This window comes from Ylistrum balloti, unplaced genomic scaffold, assembly GCF_031769215.1.
Source record: "Ylistrum balloti isolate Yb309-2 unplaced genomic scaffold, AGI_CSIRO_Ybal_v1 Utg370818, whole genome shotgun sequence".
Classification (NCBI taxonomy): Eukaryota; Metazoa; Mollusca; class Bivalvia; order Pectinida; family Pectinidae; genus Ylistrum; species Ylistrum balloti.
Window position 1 is genome coordinate 246,186 of NW_026782473.1, and position 21,340 is coordinate 267,525.

Here is a 21,340-nt window from a genome sequence, read left to right on the forward strand (position 1 = left end):
CCTTAGTATGTTACCACTAATTAACAAAAATAATACTTTAAACTAATCTTAAAACATGGAATCCTGTTTCCTTTTCTTAGAATAAAGCAAACATTTGAGAAAGAGTAAAATCAGGGATATTAAAACAGCTGGTGGTTCTTTGTCTGTTCTTACCTTGTCAAACAATGCAATATAAAGGGAGAACCCAAACTGGTCTTTGAGGGCAATCTTTTCTGACAGTTGCATACAGAGTTCCTTAGCTGTAGTGGCAGAATCAGCCAGGAGAGTCTTAGTGTTACCGTCCATGAATGTAATGGGAAGCATGAGAGGCTTCTTAGACTTCGTGGCTTGTAGCTCCAGCCAGCTAGGAGGCTGGTTACGTGTTCCATTTGCAAAAGTACGCCGCAGACGACTTTCGCAGTACGGTGCATACCCTGGGGGTCCCTCATGTATAAAGTTCCGCAGATACTTCAAAAACTATCAATAAAAATATGTATTCAGCAATGCATCATGAATTGATGTTAAAATACTTAAAAGCTACAGACCAAATTTAATACATTAGTATATATAAAAATATCTGTCTACAAAGATATAATTAAAAACAGTTTTGGAAAAAATGCACTTTATTCCATCATAAAATTGTATCAGATATTAATTTTCTGGAGTCGCCCACAAGAACATACAATGGATCATGGTGGATCTATTACTATTAGATGATGTGGATTCTTCTCACCTTGTCTGTAGGAGCGAAGCAGCCCACACAGAGAGACAGCAGGATCCAGCCCCGAGCGTGACTGCTTTTAGTCGGATTCTGAGTCAGTTGCTTACAAATTTGGCAGTAGATTTCGTCCCTATCAAATACATCATTTTAAAGTTACACTTCTAATAATGAATTAAATGTTTATTGGTGGAAGTCTTGCTTACTAATGGCACTGAAATCTTTTATCCAATATTGAACAGACCAATGTGAAAAGTATGATCAAATCACTTTAATTATTAGACAAACGTATCAATGATCTGTTAGATTTTCTTCTCACCTAAGTTCGGGTCGGAGAATTCCGTGTCCTATAATGAGATGAAGTTTTTCCAAGTTTGATGTGGGACGTTCTTCCAGGAGGGCATTGCTACCATAACTACCATCAAAGTCCTGCATCAGTTTACGTGTCACTTCCTCTGTGATCTTTGACTTTTTCTTCAAGGTCAAGGACACAAGCTTTTTCCTCATGCTTCGTTTACCAGCTCTACCCATGGGATACGGTTCCTTCTCCTGAAATATCCAACAACTTATATCATCTCACAATACACAATAAAGAGAAAAAAGATAAACTTAAATATGACATATTGCACATGATCTTTTAACTGAATACTTTAATCATCTTCTATCAGTATACACACAAAAGATATAATTTTCATTTATTGCTCTTTATCTATTTGTGTCATAAACTGAGTGAAAAACTTACGATATCCAGCCCCATCCTTTGTGCCTCCTCCAAATCCTTTTTATTGAACTTGCGCCCAAGTGTGGAGTAGATCTTGGTCATGACTGGTGTAGTGTCCTGTAGTAAAACATACAATAGGATGCGATATTGGTTTTTAAAAGTTTCTGCTGTGCTAGATCTCCTCAATACAAAGTTAGAAATAAACAACAATGACTAACTACTCTGACGACTGTTCATTGCTTATCTCTAAATAGTGATGCCTTGGCTTCATCATTAACAATCTTAATTCAGAACTGAAAGAGGAATGAAAATGAAAAAAAAAAACTTTAACAAGAATGTACAAGTAGTTACAATGATAATATATAGATACCCTTGAGTCTGTGGCCATGGCAGTGTATTTGGGCTCTGGTAAATCTCCCATAAATCTCAGTATGGTGATCCACACAGCCAATGCCGCCTGTAACAAGACAAAGATGTGATTATCCTAGTGGAAAGCTAAGTCATCTAAATATAGGCGTAATGATGGTACAGAGAAATATCTAAATGTCCAGATCATCTGAGTGTTTAATTATCTGATCATCTAAATGTTTGTTCAGAATAAGATCTCAAGTGTTAAAATATAAACTGGTAACTACTAAGGCATTGATATATAAAATACAAACACCATTGAAATCTATGTAATATTCAAAAGCACAATAAGAAAACATATCTATGACAAATGCTATTCCATACCAGTTTGTCACCATCATTTTTCATTGGCAGTAAAGGTTCCCTGAGTGCCTTGCGTATAAACGTATGTGAGGTATTGGCCTGGAAGTACATGCTAGCAAATTTAGAGAACTTGTACTCGGAGAGGTCTTCATCATCTTCAGGGAGCTCAGGCTCCATCAAACTACTGTAGTCCTCCAGACCGTTCTCTTGGGCGACGCGACGTCGCTTGTCCTCCAGGTCCTACAAACAACAACGTCATGTCAGTCAACTTAAGGGTCCTTTTGGTGTCATATTAACAATATGTAACACTTAAATGTTTCAAAATAGACTGATATAAATCTCATCTTCCTGTCTAATTTGAAAAGCTGAGCTTTCTACATCAAGAATATGACTTTCAACACACAAATACCGGTATGTTAGACTAGAGGAATGACTGGTTTAACACACAGCTGTGTTGTACTACAGTAATGACTGGTTTAACACACAGCTTTGTTGTACTACAGTAATGACTGGTTTAACACACAGCTGTGTTGTACTACAGTAATGATTGGTTTAACACACAGCTGTGTTGTACTACAGTAATGATTGGTTTAACACACAGCTGTGTTGTACTACAGTAATGACTGGTTTAACACAGCTGTGTTGTACTACAGTAAGGATTGGTTTAACACACAGCTGTGTTGTACTACAGTAAGGATTGGTTTAACACACAGCTGTGTTGTACTACAGCAATGATTGGTTTAACACACAGCTGTGTTGTACTACAGTAAGGATTGGTTTAACACACAGCTATGTTTTACTAGAGGAATGATTGGTTTAACACACAGCTGTGTTGTACTACAGTAAGGATTGGTTTAACACACAACTGTGTTTTACTACAGTAAGGATTGACTTACTTTAAATGAGTATGGAGCAGCACCTTCTTCGTTGTTACCGTCAATAAAACCAAACATCTCTTCAACCTGATAAAATAAAAGACAAGATAAACACTTTATCTTAATAAATCTAAGTTTATTTCCTCCATCAACACTTCTTTGGTATGAATAGTTACTAGAAGAACTAAGAAGGAAACATTATTGACACATATTAATTCAGGATTTTCAGATAATAAATTAGACCACCTTAACATATCCTCACGTTTGTTCAAAAATCAATTATCTTTTAATTAAAATGACCCAATGATTGCTGTCAACTTAACAAATATAAGAAATCTGTTCATAAAAGTAAAGCTGTTTAATTCTTTAATGATTTTGACTAAATACTATTTTTCTCATAGCTTCATACTAAGATTATAGCTGTCCTTAGTTTCCAATGTTCAGTAAGCATGATATCCTTACTGATGATGCGTTCTCCCAAGTCATACATACCAGTTTTGAATCGCTGACAGGCTCATTCTTCCTCCTTTCAGCGATTTCAATTTGTTCCTTCTTCTGAATAGCCATGTGCTTCTCCATACTTTCTTCTTCCTCAACTTTTCTCTCCATCTCACGCAAACGTTCCTAAAAATGGACAATCAATGATTAGGACTATTTTCACTCTGAAACTACACTTTGTGGTAAATACCAATCTAACGCACAATAACCTCAATTAAATTATTTCATTTAAATCATATCTTTTCTCATAACTTATAACAAAACCTATTATATAATATCTCTAGAGAAGCCATTATCCCACATTCTGATACCTCAAAACCCTGCTTAACCCAAATATCCACTGTCAAAGATTCTCTTTCTTGATAAGAGATTAAAGCTGAAGTTCCTCCTCAGAATAATGTAAAGAATCGGATATTATGATGTATGATAAGATCTCCACAGAGTAAACTGATCCCGAATCAATGACTGTGGTACAGAGTAAATCCTATATAAAGTGCTTAAGCCTGCAACACCAATCATAATAAGATAGGATACCTGATACAGACGCTCTGCCTCCATTTTTGCTTTTTTGTCATTCATTTTTCGTTTCAGCTTGGCTTCTTCTTCCTTTCGTAGATTTTCCAGTTCCATCTTGTTGTGGTACTGTGGATATGGTGTGTACATATGATATCACACAGTCATGTAGACATTGTGGAGAAAAACTAATGAGTAACATTCCTGATGTTATTATTCAAAACATTATACTTTATATTTTTATTTTCAGAATCAACAACTAATTAAATTCATTATTTTAATATAAATCTGAATGTCTTTATTGTATGGAGTTGTCCTCCCTATTGTATTGAGTTGTCCTCCCTATTGTATGGAGTTGTCCTCCATATTGTATGGAGTTGTCTTTCATATTGTATGGAGTTGTCCTCCCTATTGTATGGAGTTGTCCTCCCTATTGTATTTAGTTGTCCTCCCTATTGTATGGAGTTGTCCTCCCTATTGTATTGAGTTGTCCTCCCTATTGTATGGAGTTGTCCTCCATATTGTATGGAGTTGTCTTCCATATTGTATTTAGTTGTCCTCCCTATTGTACGGAGTTGTCCTCCCTATTGTATGGAGTTGTCCTCCATATTGTATGGAGTTGTCCTCCCTATTGTATGGAGTTGTCCTCCCTATTGTACGGAGTTGTCCTCCCTATTGTACAGAGTTGTCCTCCATATTGTAAGGAGTTGTCCTCCCTATTGTATGGAGTTGTCCTCCCTATTGTACGGAGTTGTCCTCCCTATTGTATGGAGTTGTCCTCCCTATTGTATGGAGTTGTCCTCCCTATTGTACGGAGTTGTCCTCCATATTGTATGGAGTTGTCCTCCCTATTGTACGGAGTTGTCCTCCCTATTGTATGGAGTTGTCCTCCCTATTGTACGGAGTTGTCCTCCCTATTGTATGGAGTTGTCCTCCCTATTGTACGGAGTTGTCCTCCCTATTGTATGGAGTTGTCCTCCCTATTGTATGGAGTTGTCCTCCCTATTGTACGGAGTTGTCCTCCCTATTGTATGGAGTTGTCCTCCCTATTGTAGGGAGTTGTCCTCCCTATTGTATGGAGTTGTCCTCCCTATTGTATGGAGTTGTCCTCCCTATTGTATGGAGTTGTCCTCCCTATTGTAGGGAGTTGTCCTCCCTATTGTATGGAGTTGTCCTCCCTATTGTACGGAGTTGTCCTCCCTATTGTATGGAGTTGTCCTCCCTATTGTATGGAGTTGTCCTCCCTATTGTACGGAGTTGTCCTCCCTATTGTATGGAGTTGTCCTCCCTATTGTACGGAGTTGTCCTCCCTATTGTATGGAGTTGTCCTCCATATTGTATGGAGTTGTCCTCCCTATTGTATGGAGTTGTCCTCCCTATTGTATGGAGTTGTCCTCCCTATTGTATGGAGTTGTCCTCCCTATTGTAGGGAGTTGTCCTCCCTATTGTATGGAGTTGTTTCTGACACTTTTCAGTAAGATTTACCTCTATCTTTTGCCGTTTGTATTTGCGTCTGGCAATCATGGCACGGACTACAGCTTGAATCTTTATGATGGAGATCATCCTTTGCATGGTCCATTTCCTCACCAAGAAACCACGGCAACGGCGCTAAATACACGCAAATCAAGTTCATATTAAGTCTTATGACAAAAATAATACAATAATTTGAGTTTTAAATGACAAAATCAATATTGTAAATCAAGACAAGTAAAATTAATATATGTGCAAAAAGGTCTTATCATATTTTCATTTATTGCCCTTTTCATATTTTCTCATATGTTGGGAAATATTTACCTGTAAATCGATGATGACAGCACGTTTACGATTGAACTGTGCTGTCAGTAGACGTGATCTCACCACTGCCTGTAGTCGCATGTATCCTTGCTTCATCTGGTAAAATATCAATGTAATGTATTCATGTAACAGTGGAACAAATCACTTAAATAGTTACAGAATTTGAACTTTTCATCAGTTCTTCCTTACTAGATCTTAAAAGAAATCCTACACATCAAATTTTCTTATATTTCTATCCAATGAGTCAATGCAAGTCAGCGACTATTATTGGCAAAAAACTGCCTAATTTGCAGAATTCAACACTTTCAAACTAAAACAGATCTTTTGTAGCATTTGCAAGGCTTTGGATTAAAATAATACAATCTGCAAAAGGATATAAAATATTTAGGGGTCCATTATCTGACTCACCAGCCAAATTGATAATTTAAAGGTTTGAGTAAATACTGACCAGGACAAAGCGCTTCCTCTCCAAGTATGTCCGCCACAACTTCTGGATAATGATGGATCCAGTCTTAATTTTGAGGAATTTACGTCTGCAGTGCCAAGCACGGATTGTCTTCTGTAGGACAAGAATCTTCTCTGTCAAGGCCACCTCCCTCTGTTGTTCTAGATACACGTCCTGGGCATCCTACAATTATAGTTAATAATGTTACAAATATTTAAAGGATAAAAAAACGCTATTTTACGGATTAGATTTATAACACAATATATTCCACTTTTATCGGACGATAAAATTACAGGCTAGTGTGTCTTATTTCAAAGAAAATTATATATGACCAAAAATATTTATTGTATTTGTGTATAAATGTGTAAATAAAAAATTGTCAAACTGGGCACTGATCATCAAATACAGTAATCAACTTCTGACAGCAAAGCCTGTTAATATGAGAAAATTCAAATTTCCTTTTATGATATAATGTGGGTGGTGACCATCTTATACTTTTTCTTTTTGTTTTTAATTTCTGAAATAGTTTTAGAATTTATTACCTTTAAAAATACTTTGGTTTTTCCCATCTGGTAATCCTTGCCAGTGAGGACAATACTACAGATTTTCTCTGAAGCTTGTCTGCAATTCTCCTTGTGGGATGGCCCAATTCCTGGTGCAAGGAGACGATAACGATCCACAAAGTCACCGAACCGATGCCTTATGGGATATCCTGCTCTACGGATTCGAATTGTCTCCATCATTCCGGAGTAACGTAGCTGTTTACAACACAGCTCACGGTCAAAAATCTGTCCAAAAAAATAATCGAACAGAAATGACAAAGTGACGAGGTTTTCTAGTGTGTTACAGCTGTATATGTAGCATCTACAAGTGTTAATGATATGGAAATTTTCATAACATGACATTTGAGTATAGTTAGATTTTCTGAAATCTCCTTAAAAACTTGCTTCCTTGTAAGACGAACATCAAATTCAACAAAATTTTTTTTTTCTATTTTGAGCTTCGGACTTGACTGCATGTTGAATTTCATTATAAACAGAAATTCAAGATCTTATATAAAATAACTACCCTGTTATCACAGCCATTACATATATTTTATTAGTAATACAGAATGGAAATATCAGTAATTTTTATTTCACCTAAGTCAAATAAAACTGCTAGGTTATAGGATAAACAGAATCTTATATTTGTTTTCATTTCATATGGGATTTGTAAAATTCATCAAGGATTTTTCATTTCACCACACCAGCAGCTAAGTAAAACAACCAGGTATAAGATTTGTTTTGCTAATCTTTTATAAGTACTGAAAGCTTGTGTTAGATTCTTTACATTTTTGTTTCAGTCTGAAACTTTAATGGTATCAAATAAAAACAGTACATAAGACAACAGTTAACTAATTAATTTTATCATTCTGTGTGTTTTTTTTCAATCAATTCCAAACAAGATAACAATAAAAACAATTGGAACATGTGATGAAAAGATTTCTCTCCTTTAACACTAACATACCAGGGGTTTCTTGAGTTCGTTGGGTTTGATACATCTGACAAAGAATGGCTGACAAGCGCCGAGTGTTTTCATCAACAGTTCCAGTGACTTCTTAAACTGTGATCCAAGAGTTGGTGCTCTCTTCCTTGTTTCAGCTCCCTGTCATAAAATGTTAATATGTTATCTAGGTTCAGGACTTACTACCTACCATCAAATAGTTAACAAAATCTATAGGTTCAGAATTTACTACATACCAACCAAAACCATCTCATATCTTAAATGTACACTTAACACTTAATTTATCAACTTTGATGAGACTTTCAACGGATTAATTGGCTTTAAACCATTATCAGATTTTCTCCATTTTTCACATTTGTTTTGAAAAATAAGCATAGTTCAAACCAGACACAATGACAATGTAATCAACACTGCACATATGATTCAAATACCGTGGCGACTCCACCATTACATTAGCCCAATAAAGCAAATAGCCAATTCTCTAAATTTTGATAAAAATCCCTCCAAAAATGAAGGCACTAGAGAGCTGACAAGGATGACTTTTCCATATGTACATACAGGAACATCACTCGGACATTTTTGGAAAAGCATAGCTGAAGTGTTTGCCCTTTTATTCATTCCAAGCAACCAGGATAATATCTCTCAAGCATTGAACATGTACCTACAACTCAATGCTTTACTGTGTTTTACTGAAAAAGGGCAGATAAGAGTAGTCTTTCTTGTTACTGTGATAAATTGTGACCCATAGAAAGACTACACATTCAGGAGAATGTCGACAAGAATGTAGTTACCATGGAAACATCCTGGACAAAAAGCCCTGACAGGAAAGGATTGGAGGAGGTCTGTATCAGCTGTAGTAGATCTGGGCTGAAAGTGTCACGATTCTTCTCCAAAAATCCTGTAAAATTCAAGATCATATTGTTGAATAAAACCACACAGTCAAGGTAACACTGAACAAAAATTAAGCTAACCAAAGTCCCTGAATCACACTCATGAACAAGATTACACTCCACTAAAACTGCCCTGAAAGGAAATAAATAACAATTTATAACGAAATATATAGATATAAAATGGAACATAATTTTACTCAGAAATGAAGTTCAAGATCACAATGGCTTAAAGCTTTCACAGGAGAGTTTATGTGTCTAGATCTAGTGTAGTACCTTTAGCATCATAGAAGACAACACCAGCAAAATGGTTGAGACCGAACACATGGGAGATTTCAGCCTTTGGTCGCAGATAGTTTTTGTTGTCTTTGTGTTGTTGATGGAGCTTGGCCAACATTGTCTGGTCTGTTCCCTGTTAAAAAACACAAATTGATTTAAAAAGCACAGACTCCTCATTCAAAATCTACCACAGTATACCATCTGATTATCACAAACAGTTGGGTCACCAATGTAACCAAGTGTACATACTGTAAAATCAAGTCACTATAATGATAATACACAAGTTTAAATTTCTCCTCACCTACCTCAAAAGGAAACAATTACCAACTTTAAATGAGATATTTTGCCTCATCCTGTGAGAACAGGTGATCCTTAAAATTAAGACATCTGATTTTTATAACACTCAATCTGCACCTTCCAATATTAGTTACACGGAAATTGATAAATTTTTTATTTTAAATGCCATGCAATGTGAACCTTTAAGATATGTGTTTTAGTTCTGTTTAAACTTTACCTTGGGGAATTTGCTTTCTTCATCAACCAATGAGATAATGTTCATTGCTTTTGCACCAATCATATCCAAGGCTTCTTGGTTGTCCACAAACTCAATATGTTGCCAATTGATGCCTTCATTGTCATATTCTTCCTGGAAAGTAATTTTAAGGAAATAGTAAGATTTAAACATAAATTCATGATCAAATATAATCAAAAGCCTTTGTGGGACCCAAAACAAAATTTCTCCCGAGACCCAGGGAAAAATCTGTCATAAATCAAATTTCCAATGGCATTCATCTTTTCTTTTAAATTGTCTACCTATTTAAAGTTTCACTCTTTTTTTCCCCATTTGTTTTCCTGAGAACAATTATATCAGTTGATGAGATAAAAAGACTCAAACTTTATTTTGGAACATTTTCGTCCTGTTAATAAGGTCAATAACATAGAAATTCTACTAGGACAACCTGTAGAACATATGAGTGTGCCATTTCAATGACTACATCGCCACTTTCATCAGACAAGGGACCAAGGTCCAGCATACTAGCACTGAGGCATGTAGTGACTAAAATCATGAAAACCTGCTTTAATCTCATAACATTTTTATCATAAATATAAACTGTACAGTATTTTTATTTACCTGTTCTAATTTGAAGATGTGTCGCACAAAGAATTGTTGTAAGTTTTCATTGGCATAGTTAATACACAGCTGTTCAAAACTGTAACAGAAAAAAGGCAATTAGTAAAATGTATTTATAAAAAATAAAAACGGTTATTACAGATCATCAATTTAATTAAAACTTCTTCACTTCAGTGACAAGATGGATAAACAGTGAATGACAGATTTCGAAGTTTTTATTTTGAGTAAGGAACAACTTTCATGAAAAAAAAGGCATAGGACTTTCCTGTCATATGAGTTAGACAAAGGACGACTTGTTCAAGTACAATTCATAACTTGCCAATCTATTCTAGTATCTGGCAAAAGTTATTTATAACACTGGACAAATCGCTCCAGTATAAGTTATGCTTGGAACTGGATAGCTAGCTCAATTTTTCTAAAGAGAGTATTGTAAACTGAATTTAGTCGTATCAATTTGATCGCATTTACACATTCACACATCCGTAGTAATTCAAGAACTCAATAATAATTTAGAGCAATAATCTCCGAGCAAACAGAGCTATTTTATGATAAAATTACTGCTACAATGTGTATGTTGTTTAAACCAAACATCAGGTGGTCTAACAATAGTGACAACATAACAGAATGGGTATATCTAACATATTGCATGTTTGATACAAAATGTGATTTTTGTTTTTGCTGGAAATGAAAGGTCAGTTGTTAGTCTCAAGAGAATATAGTCTAAAGTGTTGTTTTTGTTTGTATACAAAGCCCATCCTATCACATAAAGGTAGGTGTAACTGGAATTATAGATGTAAATCTGTGCAGTAATCCATTAATAGAAACATATAGAGAGCTAGAATTCCATTCAAGCTGGAGACATAGATACATACAATAATACAAGAAATTAACAACACAACACTCAACACACATGTATCTTTCCTGACGCAAATTTCAAAGATAAGAATCCCTTGATCAATCAAGATAAAACATAATTATGTATGAGTGTTTTTTTATTTCCAGGACAAATACCTAGTATAAAGTATATCATGTCTGAAGATGCTGTTACATAAACTACTGTAAGAGCTCCAGCAGTGAATCTTATATCATTATTATAACTCTCCTGCAATGCTGTTTTATACATATGTATGTTGTTACATAAACTACTGTAAGAGCTCCAGCAGTGAATCTTATATCATTATTATAACTCTCCTAACTATGTTCACATTCCCTGCAATGTTTAACTTGAATCTGTAATGAACTGGTTTTATACATATGTATGTTGTTACATAAACTACTGTAAGAGCTCCAGCAGTGAATCTTATATCATTATTATAACTCTCCTAACTATGTTCACATTCCCTGCAATGTTTAACTTGAATCTGTAATGAACTGAATTAATACATATACAATTACCTGTTATGATCAAAACTTTCAAATCCAAATATATCCAACACGCCTATAGAGGTCCGGAAATGATTTGGTGAAGTCTTTGGTTTAAAAATTGCAATGTTAATTTTTTGCACTATCCAGATAAACATGCGGCCATATATTCCTTTTACAAAGGCGTCGCGCACATCCTGAGAATTCTCAACACTCATCATTGTTGTAACAATTTCACCCTGTGTCACAATCGACCGTGTGGTCAAAGCATCTATCAAGTCCTGGGCCCGCACCTGTAAATAGAGTAGAACAAGTCTTTAGTAAGTAAAAATAACAAGTACAATCTACCAAGCTAACCAGAAGTTACCGTCATTAAAAAATACTCTTACAAGTGGTGTAGAATATATATTTAGGGGTTGGAAGTGTTTCACAACACTAATCGGTGTAAAGTTCAAATCACTGTAAAAGAACATATCTACGTGTGTACATCACAGCTACTTGTTCCAAAAAGGAGGGGTGTGGGATGTATGTAATTCTGAACTCAGAATCAATAAAAAAGAGATTTAATGGCATGGGATGCTTAATGAAAATATTAAAAAACATTTTCTTAAATGTTCCCTTGCAACTGATGAGCTACAGACTGTACCACAAAAAGTCAAGCTTTTACATTACATGTGTGAACTGTTACAGCATTGTTTTATTGTTTCATGTTCAATGATTGGAAAGTTCACTTCAACATTGTAGTTATGATTTACGTCACACGTCAGACAATTAGCCCAGGGAGCCAGCACATTACCTCCGATTCGAAGTGAGGGGGCGAGCTTACTACAGGACCTCAGGAGCTAACACATTACTTCTGACTCAATGTCAGGGGGGAAGGCAGATTACAGAACCTCAGGGGGCCAACATATTACATCACACTTGAAGTTAGGGGCAAGCTTATTACAGGACCTCAGAATAAAACATCACTTCTGACTCAACGTCAGAAAAACAAGGTAGGCTGATTACAGAACTTCAGGGGGCCAGCACATTACCTCTGATTCAAAGTGGAGGGGAAAGCTTATTACAGGACCTCAGAAGCTAACACATTACCTCTGAGTCAAAGTCAGGGATAGGCTTATTACAGGACCTCAGAGGGACAACACATTACCTCTGATTCAAAGTGAGGGGGCAGGCATATTACAGGACCTCAGAAGCTAACACATTACCTCTGATTCAAAGTGAGGGGGCAGGCATATTACAGGACCTCAGAAGCTAACACATTACCTCTGATTCAAAGTGAGGGGGCAGGCATATTACAGGACCTCAGGAGCTAACACATTACCTCTGATTCAAAGTGAGGGGGCAGGCATATTACAGGACCTCAGAAGCTAACACATTACCTCTGATTCAAAGTGAGGGGGCAGGCATATTACAGGACCTCAGAAGCTAACACATTACCTCTGATTCAAAGTGAGGGGGCAGGCATATTACAGGACCTCAGAAGCTAACACATTACCTCTGATTCAAAGTGAGGGGCAGGCTTATTACAGGACCTAGAGGGCCAACACATTACCTTGGAGTCAAAGTCAAAGAGTCAGCTTATTACTAAGCTACAAGGGGACACACATCTCCTCGGACTCTAAAGGGAGTGGGGTGGCTTAAGCATATTACAGGACAAATACCATTGGTTTACAATTTTGCTGAACAGTACTATATAAAGGTGAGTTTATTAGCAGACAGGAACTGACTCCCTGATGATTACTGATCAGTAAACCTTGGTCTACTTACCTCCATCAGTCTGGCAGCTTTGTTTACCGACTGTATGTCCTGGATTTCACTGGCATCCATATTGTCCATCTCAATTGCTAAACAAATAAAAAGTGAAACTTTCATTAATTCAAAGTAAAACATGTCATTACATATTGCTACAATAGAACATCTGAATGACTTGTCATGTACTAAAACTGCTTGTTTACCACCAACTTATTCTCCAGTGGACCATATTCCAACCCCTAGTTTAATTAACATTACAATAGTGATATATATAAAAACATTATTTAGGCAAGTTAACTGGACTGTTAATAGACTGATTTTGAGATAAAACCCCATTTTGTACACACCCAACTTAGAAATCCCAATCTTGGAGAAAGGCAGTTGTATTATCAACTGATTTAGCCAATTATCTTTCTCAGGTATAATCAGGTGAAATTTCTAAGTGATCTCTGTATATAACTGCATTTTATGATAAACATAATGACAGATGTCATGTCATGTTTACAGAGGAAACAACAAGGCCATTCCTGTTGATGTCCTATATTAGATTACCATTATATTTGATATTTCCCAGGTGTAGCAAAGAAGCCAGCACTTTGAGGATCTCCCAGACTTCCTTGTCCTGGAACATGAGCACTTTCATGGCTGAACGGATATCAGCAAACTCCTTAATGTCGTCCCTTCCATCACAGAAAATGCTACCCCCCTGTAATATTGGATAAACATGTTACATAGTTAGTCAATGGTTTAGACTCTGGAAAACTGTGTATTTACAATGGTGTGTGACAGTAGTATTTATCTGGCAGGTGTACATGTGAATATATCAGTTAGTGTACTGCAGTAATGCATGTTCAATAAACTGCATGTTTATAATGGTGTAAAAACTCTTAAGACATGTCTGAAGTCTAATTTATGGACAGGTGTAAAGTTTTATTTGTGAAATATATCAACAGTCCGTTTGTTTTACCTGTATGTGTAATGTACCAGTAGCCTGTGCGTTTTCACATGTGTATAATTAAGTTACCAGTATTCTGTATGTTTTTACCTGTGTAAGGTATCAGTATTCTGTATGTTTTTACCTGTGTAAGGTATCAGTATTCTGTTTGTTTTTACCTGTGTAAGGTATCAGTATTCTGTATGTTTTTACCTGTGTAAGGTACCAGTATTCTGTTTGTTTTTACCTGTGTAAGGTACCAGTATTCTGTTTGTTTTTACCTGTGTAAGGTACCAGTATTCTGTATGTTTTTACCTGTGTAAGGTATCAGTATTCTGTATGTTTTTGCCTGTGTAAGGTACCAATATTCTGTATGTTTTTACCTGTGTAAGGTATCAGTATTCTGTATGTTTTTACCTGTGTAAGGTACCAATATTCTGTATGTTTTTACCTGTGTAAGGTACCAATATTCTGTATGTTTTTACCTGTGTAAGGTACCAATATTCTGTATGTTTTTACCTGCGTAAGGTACCAATAGTCATTAGCATTGGTAACTTCCAGTTGGTGCTTCTCCTCCTGTGTCATACCAGCCAACATACAGTAGAATATGTGGTAGTTGCGTTCATCATGTGCCTGCGTGACAATACGAGACTTTTCTAGTAGATATTGTTCTATCTTAGCACCCTCAATGGAACCTTTGTCATTGAAATGAATATCAATGTATTTACCAAATCTACTGGAGTTGTCATTTCGTATGGTTTTTGCATTTCCAAAGGCTGAAAATTAAAAAAAAAAAATTGATAAGTTCAAGTAAAGTTCATACTTGGGTATAATATTTCTTTTTCAGAAACAAATATACTTTATATTTCCAGTATAAAGTGATTATAGCTAATAAGCAAATGTAGTAAGAATGTAGATATGCAGATATTCTCGTGACTGAACGTTCTCTGTGTTAAATCAAATGTTCGGCTCTAACGTAAACATATCATTATATCTGTATATGTTATATTAAAGTTGTGCGTATAAAAAGTGTTGTATTCGTTAGTTTGTATAAACAGAATTCAAACAGGATGTTTTATCAATAACCATACATTTTGTTGGATAAGATCCCGTTGATGTCTATACTGAATCTGCACAAAATGTCAGCTACAAACCTGTTAAATATCAAGATAACATTACCTATGTTACAATTAGATTACTTAACAATGAAAGTGGGTCACTTACCCTCCATAATTGGATTAGCCTCAAGGATTTGCTGTTCTATCCACGAGTGCTGACCACTGACAGCAGCCAGAAACTGTAGGATGAGCTTCGTACTCTCCGTTTTACCTGCACCAGACTCCCCACTGTAATCAGCATTATATATTGAATAAAAAAGCGAAAAAAAAATATAACAATAAAATTTGTTTACAATTTGTACCCTTAATATCTATAATATTTTTCCTTCCTTATTTTCAAATTCTGGTCATAGTTTTACCATTCAATGGCACCGACACAACTTTAATTTCCAACTTTCCCTTTCAAGTGGATCAAAAGTATCCTGTTATTAAAAACATTCCATCAGTTCAATCCCTTCCCTTACAGGCAGATAAAATTGGACATTCCATTTTCATGTATATGAAGACCAATTTGTATTAGTTAACATGATATATAGATTAAAGAATTCTCACAAATCATGAGAGATATTCTAACAATATCTGAATTCGGTGCTCCCATTGGACGACTTTCAGCATTCTTACCTGATAATGACACACTGGTCTCTTTGGTAACGCCTCATATTGAAGTAAGAGTTGTCGGCTATGGCAAATATATGTGGAGGTCGCTCTCCAATCTTTTTGTCCCGATATAACTGGATCTGTTCAGCTGTGTAGATGGGTAGTATCTGGTATGGGTTTACCGCCACCATGATTGACCCAGTGTAAGTCTAAAAACAACATATCATCATATTAATTTTCAAATGATTTGAAATGTCAGAAATGATCTAATACATGTAAGAACTATAGAGAATTCATTCTCCCGATGACACCTAACATCCTACTACTGTTATAACTGTGGGGGATCACCTTCTAACTTTGCTTTAGGACAAAATATTCAAGCTGAGGCTGCAGAACTGAAGTTAGAATTGCGTCTGTGGTAAGGATAACTCAAATTCTATACTTGAGGGTTGAAAACCTTTTATGAAGGATTTCTCTTATCTTTGACCCAAATTTTTAGCAGGTCATTTTGACAGTTCAATGCAAATGCATTTGTTACATATGTAGTAATGGTATCAATCCAGAAATAAGCCCAGGGGGTCAGACATAGCCTCTGACCTCAAGGGAGGTGGGCTTATTACAGGACATCTGTTGTTAAATCTGCTGTGTGATATATGTGAGCAAGCTTATTACCAGACACTTTAATGTTGCCAACATTACAGCACCAGAATTTCTTGTGATTGTAAAAAGGACACAGTTTGGGTAAAGCAGACAAGGACAGAGTCATATTTTTGCATTTGATGTAATGTCTTCCCTTGTAGTTCATGAGGTGCTGGCAGTTGCTGTCAGCAATTAATTACAATTGCAATTGTTAATAGATACACACACTCATCAAATAAAAATATACTTACGTAGATGAGATTGTCCATATAGCGTATAAAAAGGTTACGGAGAATTCCAGCTTCATTGAGGTCACCCAGTCCAATCATGTCCTCTACCCCCTCCACAGAGTGTGAATGCATGTGTCGAATTTTCTGTTTGCCATCCAGCCAGTGTTCATTTCCATCATCGTCAACAACATGTACACGTCCAGAATCATGGAACTTAACCCTGGCCCCAATTGCCACGGTGAACTCTCCCTTTGTCTCGGGTTCCAGCCACACATGGTCCCCCTGAAAAGATTTTATTATATTCAAAATTTCAGGTATTTTCGCAGAAAGACAGATATCAGAACTGCAGTCATATGTGGCATCGTGATAAGGATCCTTTCTACAGAATCTCATGAAAGTAAACAGATTTTCCTGAAAATTTATTCCAAATTTCCATTGAAAACATTAAAATGAAAGCTGTGTTGCATATATAGGGTCCAGCCAGTGAATCACACCTAGGATTATTGTTTTCTACAGTTTCCAAAGTCAGGGAGCCATTGTATTGTGCTCAATATTTTCAATGTAATGAAGCCCTTGTCAACAGGGTATACAGCTGAGTCCCTTCCTCAAATATGGTATCATCTATGAATATTTGAATATCTTTGAGTGTTTTATGTAACACATGTATTCCTGTAAACAAACACTTTATTTATACATCTACTGCAGTCAGCTGACCAGTGAGTGTATTTCCATAAATACATTAACAGTGTGTTGTTCCAATAAATTTGGTCATTCAACAACTAGGTTGTTATTATATACAAGTAGCATAACAAATCTAGATACATCAGCAAAAACTATGGAAACCTACTTTGCATCATTGATTTTCATTCAGTCAGTCTTTATGAAAAATGAGCAACACATCTCTTTGTGCCTGGTGGTTGCACATGACTGGGTAAACTAACAGTCTCCGTCAGTGGTAGAGCTCTCCCATGCTGCTTTTATCGTATTTAAACTAACAAACCTCAATCTACTTATTATAGCAGGGGTGTTGCTTTCTAGACTTTTAAAACGTCATCCATCTAGGCTGTGAAATGGGACCTATATCTGGATTAGTAGCTGGGTGGTTAAATGTTTTCTGAAAGTTATCAAAGACTTATTTTACTGTGAACTATGATAACTGTTGATGTTTAGATGTTTAATCATTGTTAACAACATTGAACTTAAAGTTGGAACTTCAACTAAAACAGATCCAGTCATTTCATGAAGGGGTGGGGGGGGATGGAGAGAAAACAAGCACCAGAACACTGTAACACTCCAGCTCCATCTGTTATACATGTAACACTTCACCTCCAATAAAACACATTCACATAATGTATTTACTCCATTAGGCTTCATTACGGAATTATTTACGACCAGTAAAAGACCTGAAAACCTCCCAGACATTATACACTCTCTAACACTGCAGTAAAACCCTCTGTAAACATACAAATACTGCAAAACTTTAAAATTCTTTCAGAAAAAAATATAAATTACCAGAGGATTAGAGTTAAATTTCCTTACATTTCTAAGTTAATATAGCAGCCATCTGTCAGAATTACCAGGTAAAACAATATTGACTAATATTTAGTTCGCCCAATAAATTATCAGTTAGTAGAGATTTCCTTGCATGATACACTATAAACTTGACAGAGTCCTAGTTTTATTGTTGCAACAAATGTCTATGTAACAATGTAACAGAATCTTGATAAAGTCAGAATGTGTCTTAACTTCAGAATGTTGACAAAGCAAGAACGTGTCTTAACTTCAGAGTGTTGACAAAGCAAGAACATGTCTTGACTTCAGAGTGTTGACAAAGTAAGAATGTGTCTTAACTTAAGAATGTTGACAAAGCAAGAAGGTGTCTTAACTTCAGAGAATGTTGACAAAGTAAGAATGTGTCTTAACTTCAGAATGTTGACAAAGTAAGAATGTGTCTTAACTTCAGAATGTTGACAAAGTAAGAATGTGTCTTAACTTCAGAATGTTGACATTGTAACAAAGTATTTTACATCAGAAATTGTTGACATTATAATAATATACTTTGTTGCAGAAAGCTGACAAAGTAACCTGCAGATTGTTGACAAAAGTAACAATGTTCAACAATGTGTTTTCTTACAGAAATATCACAATGTTGAAAAAATGTCATTGTGTTTAACAGCAGAATATTGATAGTGTTACATAATTATGTGTTTTACCTGATAATGTAAGCTTAGCATTGAAGTAAATTAAAATAACTGCAGATTTATGTAAATATTGTAGTCAAGATCTTTGACAAAAATACTTGATGAAATGTTAGCAGAGATGTAAGTCACATAGAGCTGATTAGTTGGGTCTAAAATTATTTTGAAAAATAAACAGTATACAGTCTTGGATCCTGCTTGACTGAATTTCCTACAGTGTATCATATCAGTTAGTTATGCTGATGAAAGGTAGATATTTCATCGGCCTTCAGCTGTCCACCACTGTTTAGTAAGCTGACCAGACAACAGCTGTTGTAAGACCAGAATTAACCAGGTGTTACTAACGATGGGTGTACAGATATCTCCTACATTATCTCGTCAGACCCAGGTACCTAGCTACAGTGGTAATTGGTTGGGCCTTAATCTTATGTTAAGTATAGGTTACACAATGTCCCTGGCTAAAACATTGTGAAGATTTTCAGTATACCTTACACTACAATATATTGATGTCCAACATGTCCGAAAAACATCGTATAGGTTCTAGCATTTTATTGAATGTTACAACTGACTTCAGTTAACTCTCACATCAAAATTTTCTGAATATCAACACTGAATAGTGATTCCAAATATCAGTTTAATGCAATCACATCCAATCGAAAAATTAATATAGTGAAGAAAGAATAATAAATTGAATGAAGTAGTCAACATAGCAAAGGCTTTTCAATAAAGTTTTCAGAACTTAGAGCCATATTCAGGCAAATTTTTCAAACTAAATATTTACCAAATTCTGGCATCACAATACTATAAGGAATAAATATGTAATATAAAAATATAACTGTTGGTTATTATCTCATAAATGCCAACAGAATAAGCACAGGAGTTTGAAATTCAAATGAGAAAATAAGGAAAAAATTGAAAAGATGGATAACTGAAGAAAGTTGTAAATATAAGCATTGGGCCTATAAATGGCAACTGGACCAAAGTCAATTGAAGTGTTTGTTTTTTGCCTACTTGACATTAAAATCAATCCCTGCCAATTGACAGCAGTTCAATGCTTATATGAAGTCTAAAAATGTTGGTAAAAGTTAAGATATGACGTGCCGACTTCATTATTCAACCATTTAATCCTTACACAAAGTATCTACAATACTTTATATAACTAAGTTTTACTGTGATATATACTAGGAGGAAAAAGATACGCAACTTCAACTTTACAGTTTGATAAAATAATAAATTTTGAGCAATATACCTAAATGTGAAAACATGATAGTAAATTTGAATATTGGACCATTCGTCTTCAAATTTTCTGAGATTTTTAACAAATGAAGACATCACTAACAAGGGTATCCTAAATTATATACAAATTTGAAATAATGGCAGTTGTCAGACTGATCCCTGATATTGTGTGTGCCCTCCACAAACAGCTGAAGCATCTCTTATTTGCGAGGCATGGAATTCATAAGGACTGCTCGAACAGGAATCTTATTCCTTTCCTTGGTTCCATTCCTTGGTAAGTGAGTCGGCCATTTGGAGGTTATTTGGGATGTTTGTTTGATTCCGAACTCTTCTGTCTTATTCATCCAACAAGTGTTCAGTTGGGGACAAATCTGGGCTATATGGGGGCCAACAAGTAGGAAGGATGTTCTGGGTTACAAGAGAGTTCCTACAAACTCTTGAAACCTAGCCTAGCATTATCATGCTGAAAGGTCAAATGGTGCCTTAAATGAAACCCACCACAGGAGGCCTCAGGATCTCATGATCATTTTGATAGTAAACAAGTCATTAAATTCCTGTTCATGATCACTTTCAACTATGTGAAATTCCTCCTCAAACCAGAACTGATCCATCCCCAGATCTGTCTTTCTCCAAAAAACAAGCATTTGAAAGGTGCGCTCTTCTCCACAGCGATACACACATTGACAGCCATTTTATTGAAATAACGTAAACTGAGACTCATCTGTGAAGAGCATGGACTTCAAAGGTCTCATAGGAAAGCATAGGGGCATAAGTAATGCCAACTTTGCATATGACATGTCTGATTTTGTGGTTTGAATGGCAAACCAAGGTACTAGCGATTTGGGCATCAATTTGCATCTTGCAGTCTGTTTCTAACAGCTTTTTTTGGGGGTGGATTTGTCAGTTCCCATTATCAATGTTATTTCATGCTGTTTCTGTTGCTATTAATCTTCCATCACCCAAGCGGACACAACTGATGAACCGATCTTGATGTTGTGATGTTACACGTGGATGTCTGAATCTCGGTCGGTCATCAACTCTCAGCAGTCAGTAATCACAACTCCGCAATGGGTAGCAACCTGCTGTTGAGTATTACCTGCCATGAGCATGTTGACAGTCAAAAATCGACATCAGTTTGAATGGAAAAGAATGCATCCATTTGTACAGTCACAGTATATTGATGATTTACTGGATGTGGCAAAGTTTTTCAAGGACG

At 35.8% G+C, this 21,340-nt stretch overlaps 1 protein-coding gene across 1 annotated transcript in view; it reads right to left on the minus strand.

Annotated features, from left to right (window-relative positions):
- The window catches only part of LOC132558737 (myosin-VIIa-like), a 43,762-nt gene that overhangs the window by 18,629 nt on the left and 3,793 nt on the right, over positions 1–21,340 (minus strand). Inside the window, exons 2-26 of the mRNA XM_060223333.1 lie at positions 16,712–16,972; positions 15,846–16,030; positions 15,331–15,452; positions 14,626–14,882; positions 13,725–13,878; positions 13,188–13,264; positions 11,451–11,710; positions 10,056–10,134; positions 9,438–9,569; positions 8,921–9,056; positions 8,549–8,655; positions 7,761–7,898; positions 6,797–7,042; positions 6,258–6,437; positions 5,810–5,905; positions 5,501–5,623; positions 4,037–4,144; positions 3,497–3,628; positions 3,026–3,091; positions 2,151–2,369; positions 1,789–1,875; positions 1,440–1,535; positions 1,017–1,246; positions 713–830; positions 154–456 (exon numbers count right to left, since the gene is read on the minus strand). Of these exons, the coding sequence (XP_060079316.1) occupies positions 154–456; positions 713–830; positions 1,017–1,246; positions 1,440–1,535; positions 1,789–1,875; positions 2,151–2,369; positions 3,026–3,091; positions 3,497–3,628; positions 4,037–4,144; positions 5,501–5,623; positions 5,810–5,905; positions 6,258–6,437; positions 6,797–7,042; positions 7,761–7,898; positions 8,549–8,655; positions 8,921–9,056; positions 9,438–9,569; positions 10,056–10,134; positions 11,451–11,710; positions 13,188–13,264; positions 13,725–13,878; positions 14,626–14,882; positions 15,331–15,452; positions 15,846–16,030; positions 16,712–16,972 (3,912 nt within the window). The remainder of the gene's footprint in view (positions 1–153; positions 457–712; positions 831–1,016; positions 1,247–1,439; positions 1,536–1,788; positions 1,876–2,150; positions 2,370–3,025; positions 3,092–3,496; positions 3,629–4,036; positions 4,145–5,500; positions 5,624–5,809; positions 5,906–6,257; positions 6,438–6,796; positions 7,043–7,760; positions 7,899–8,548; positions 8,656–8,920; positions 9,057–9,437; positions 9,570–10,055; positions 10,135–11,450; positions 11,711–13,187; positions 13,265–13,724; positions 13,879–14,625; positions 14,883–15,330; positions 15,453–15,845; positions 16,031–16,711; positions 16,973–21,340) is intronic.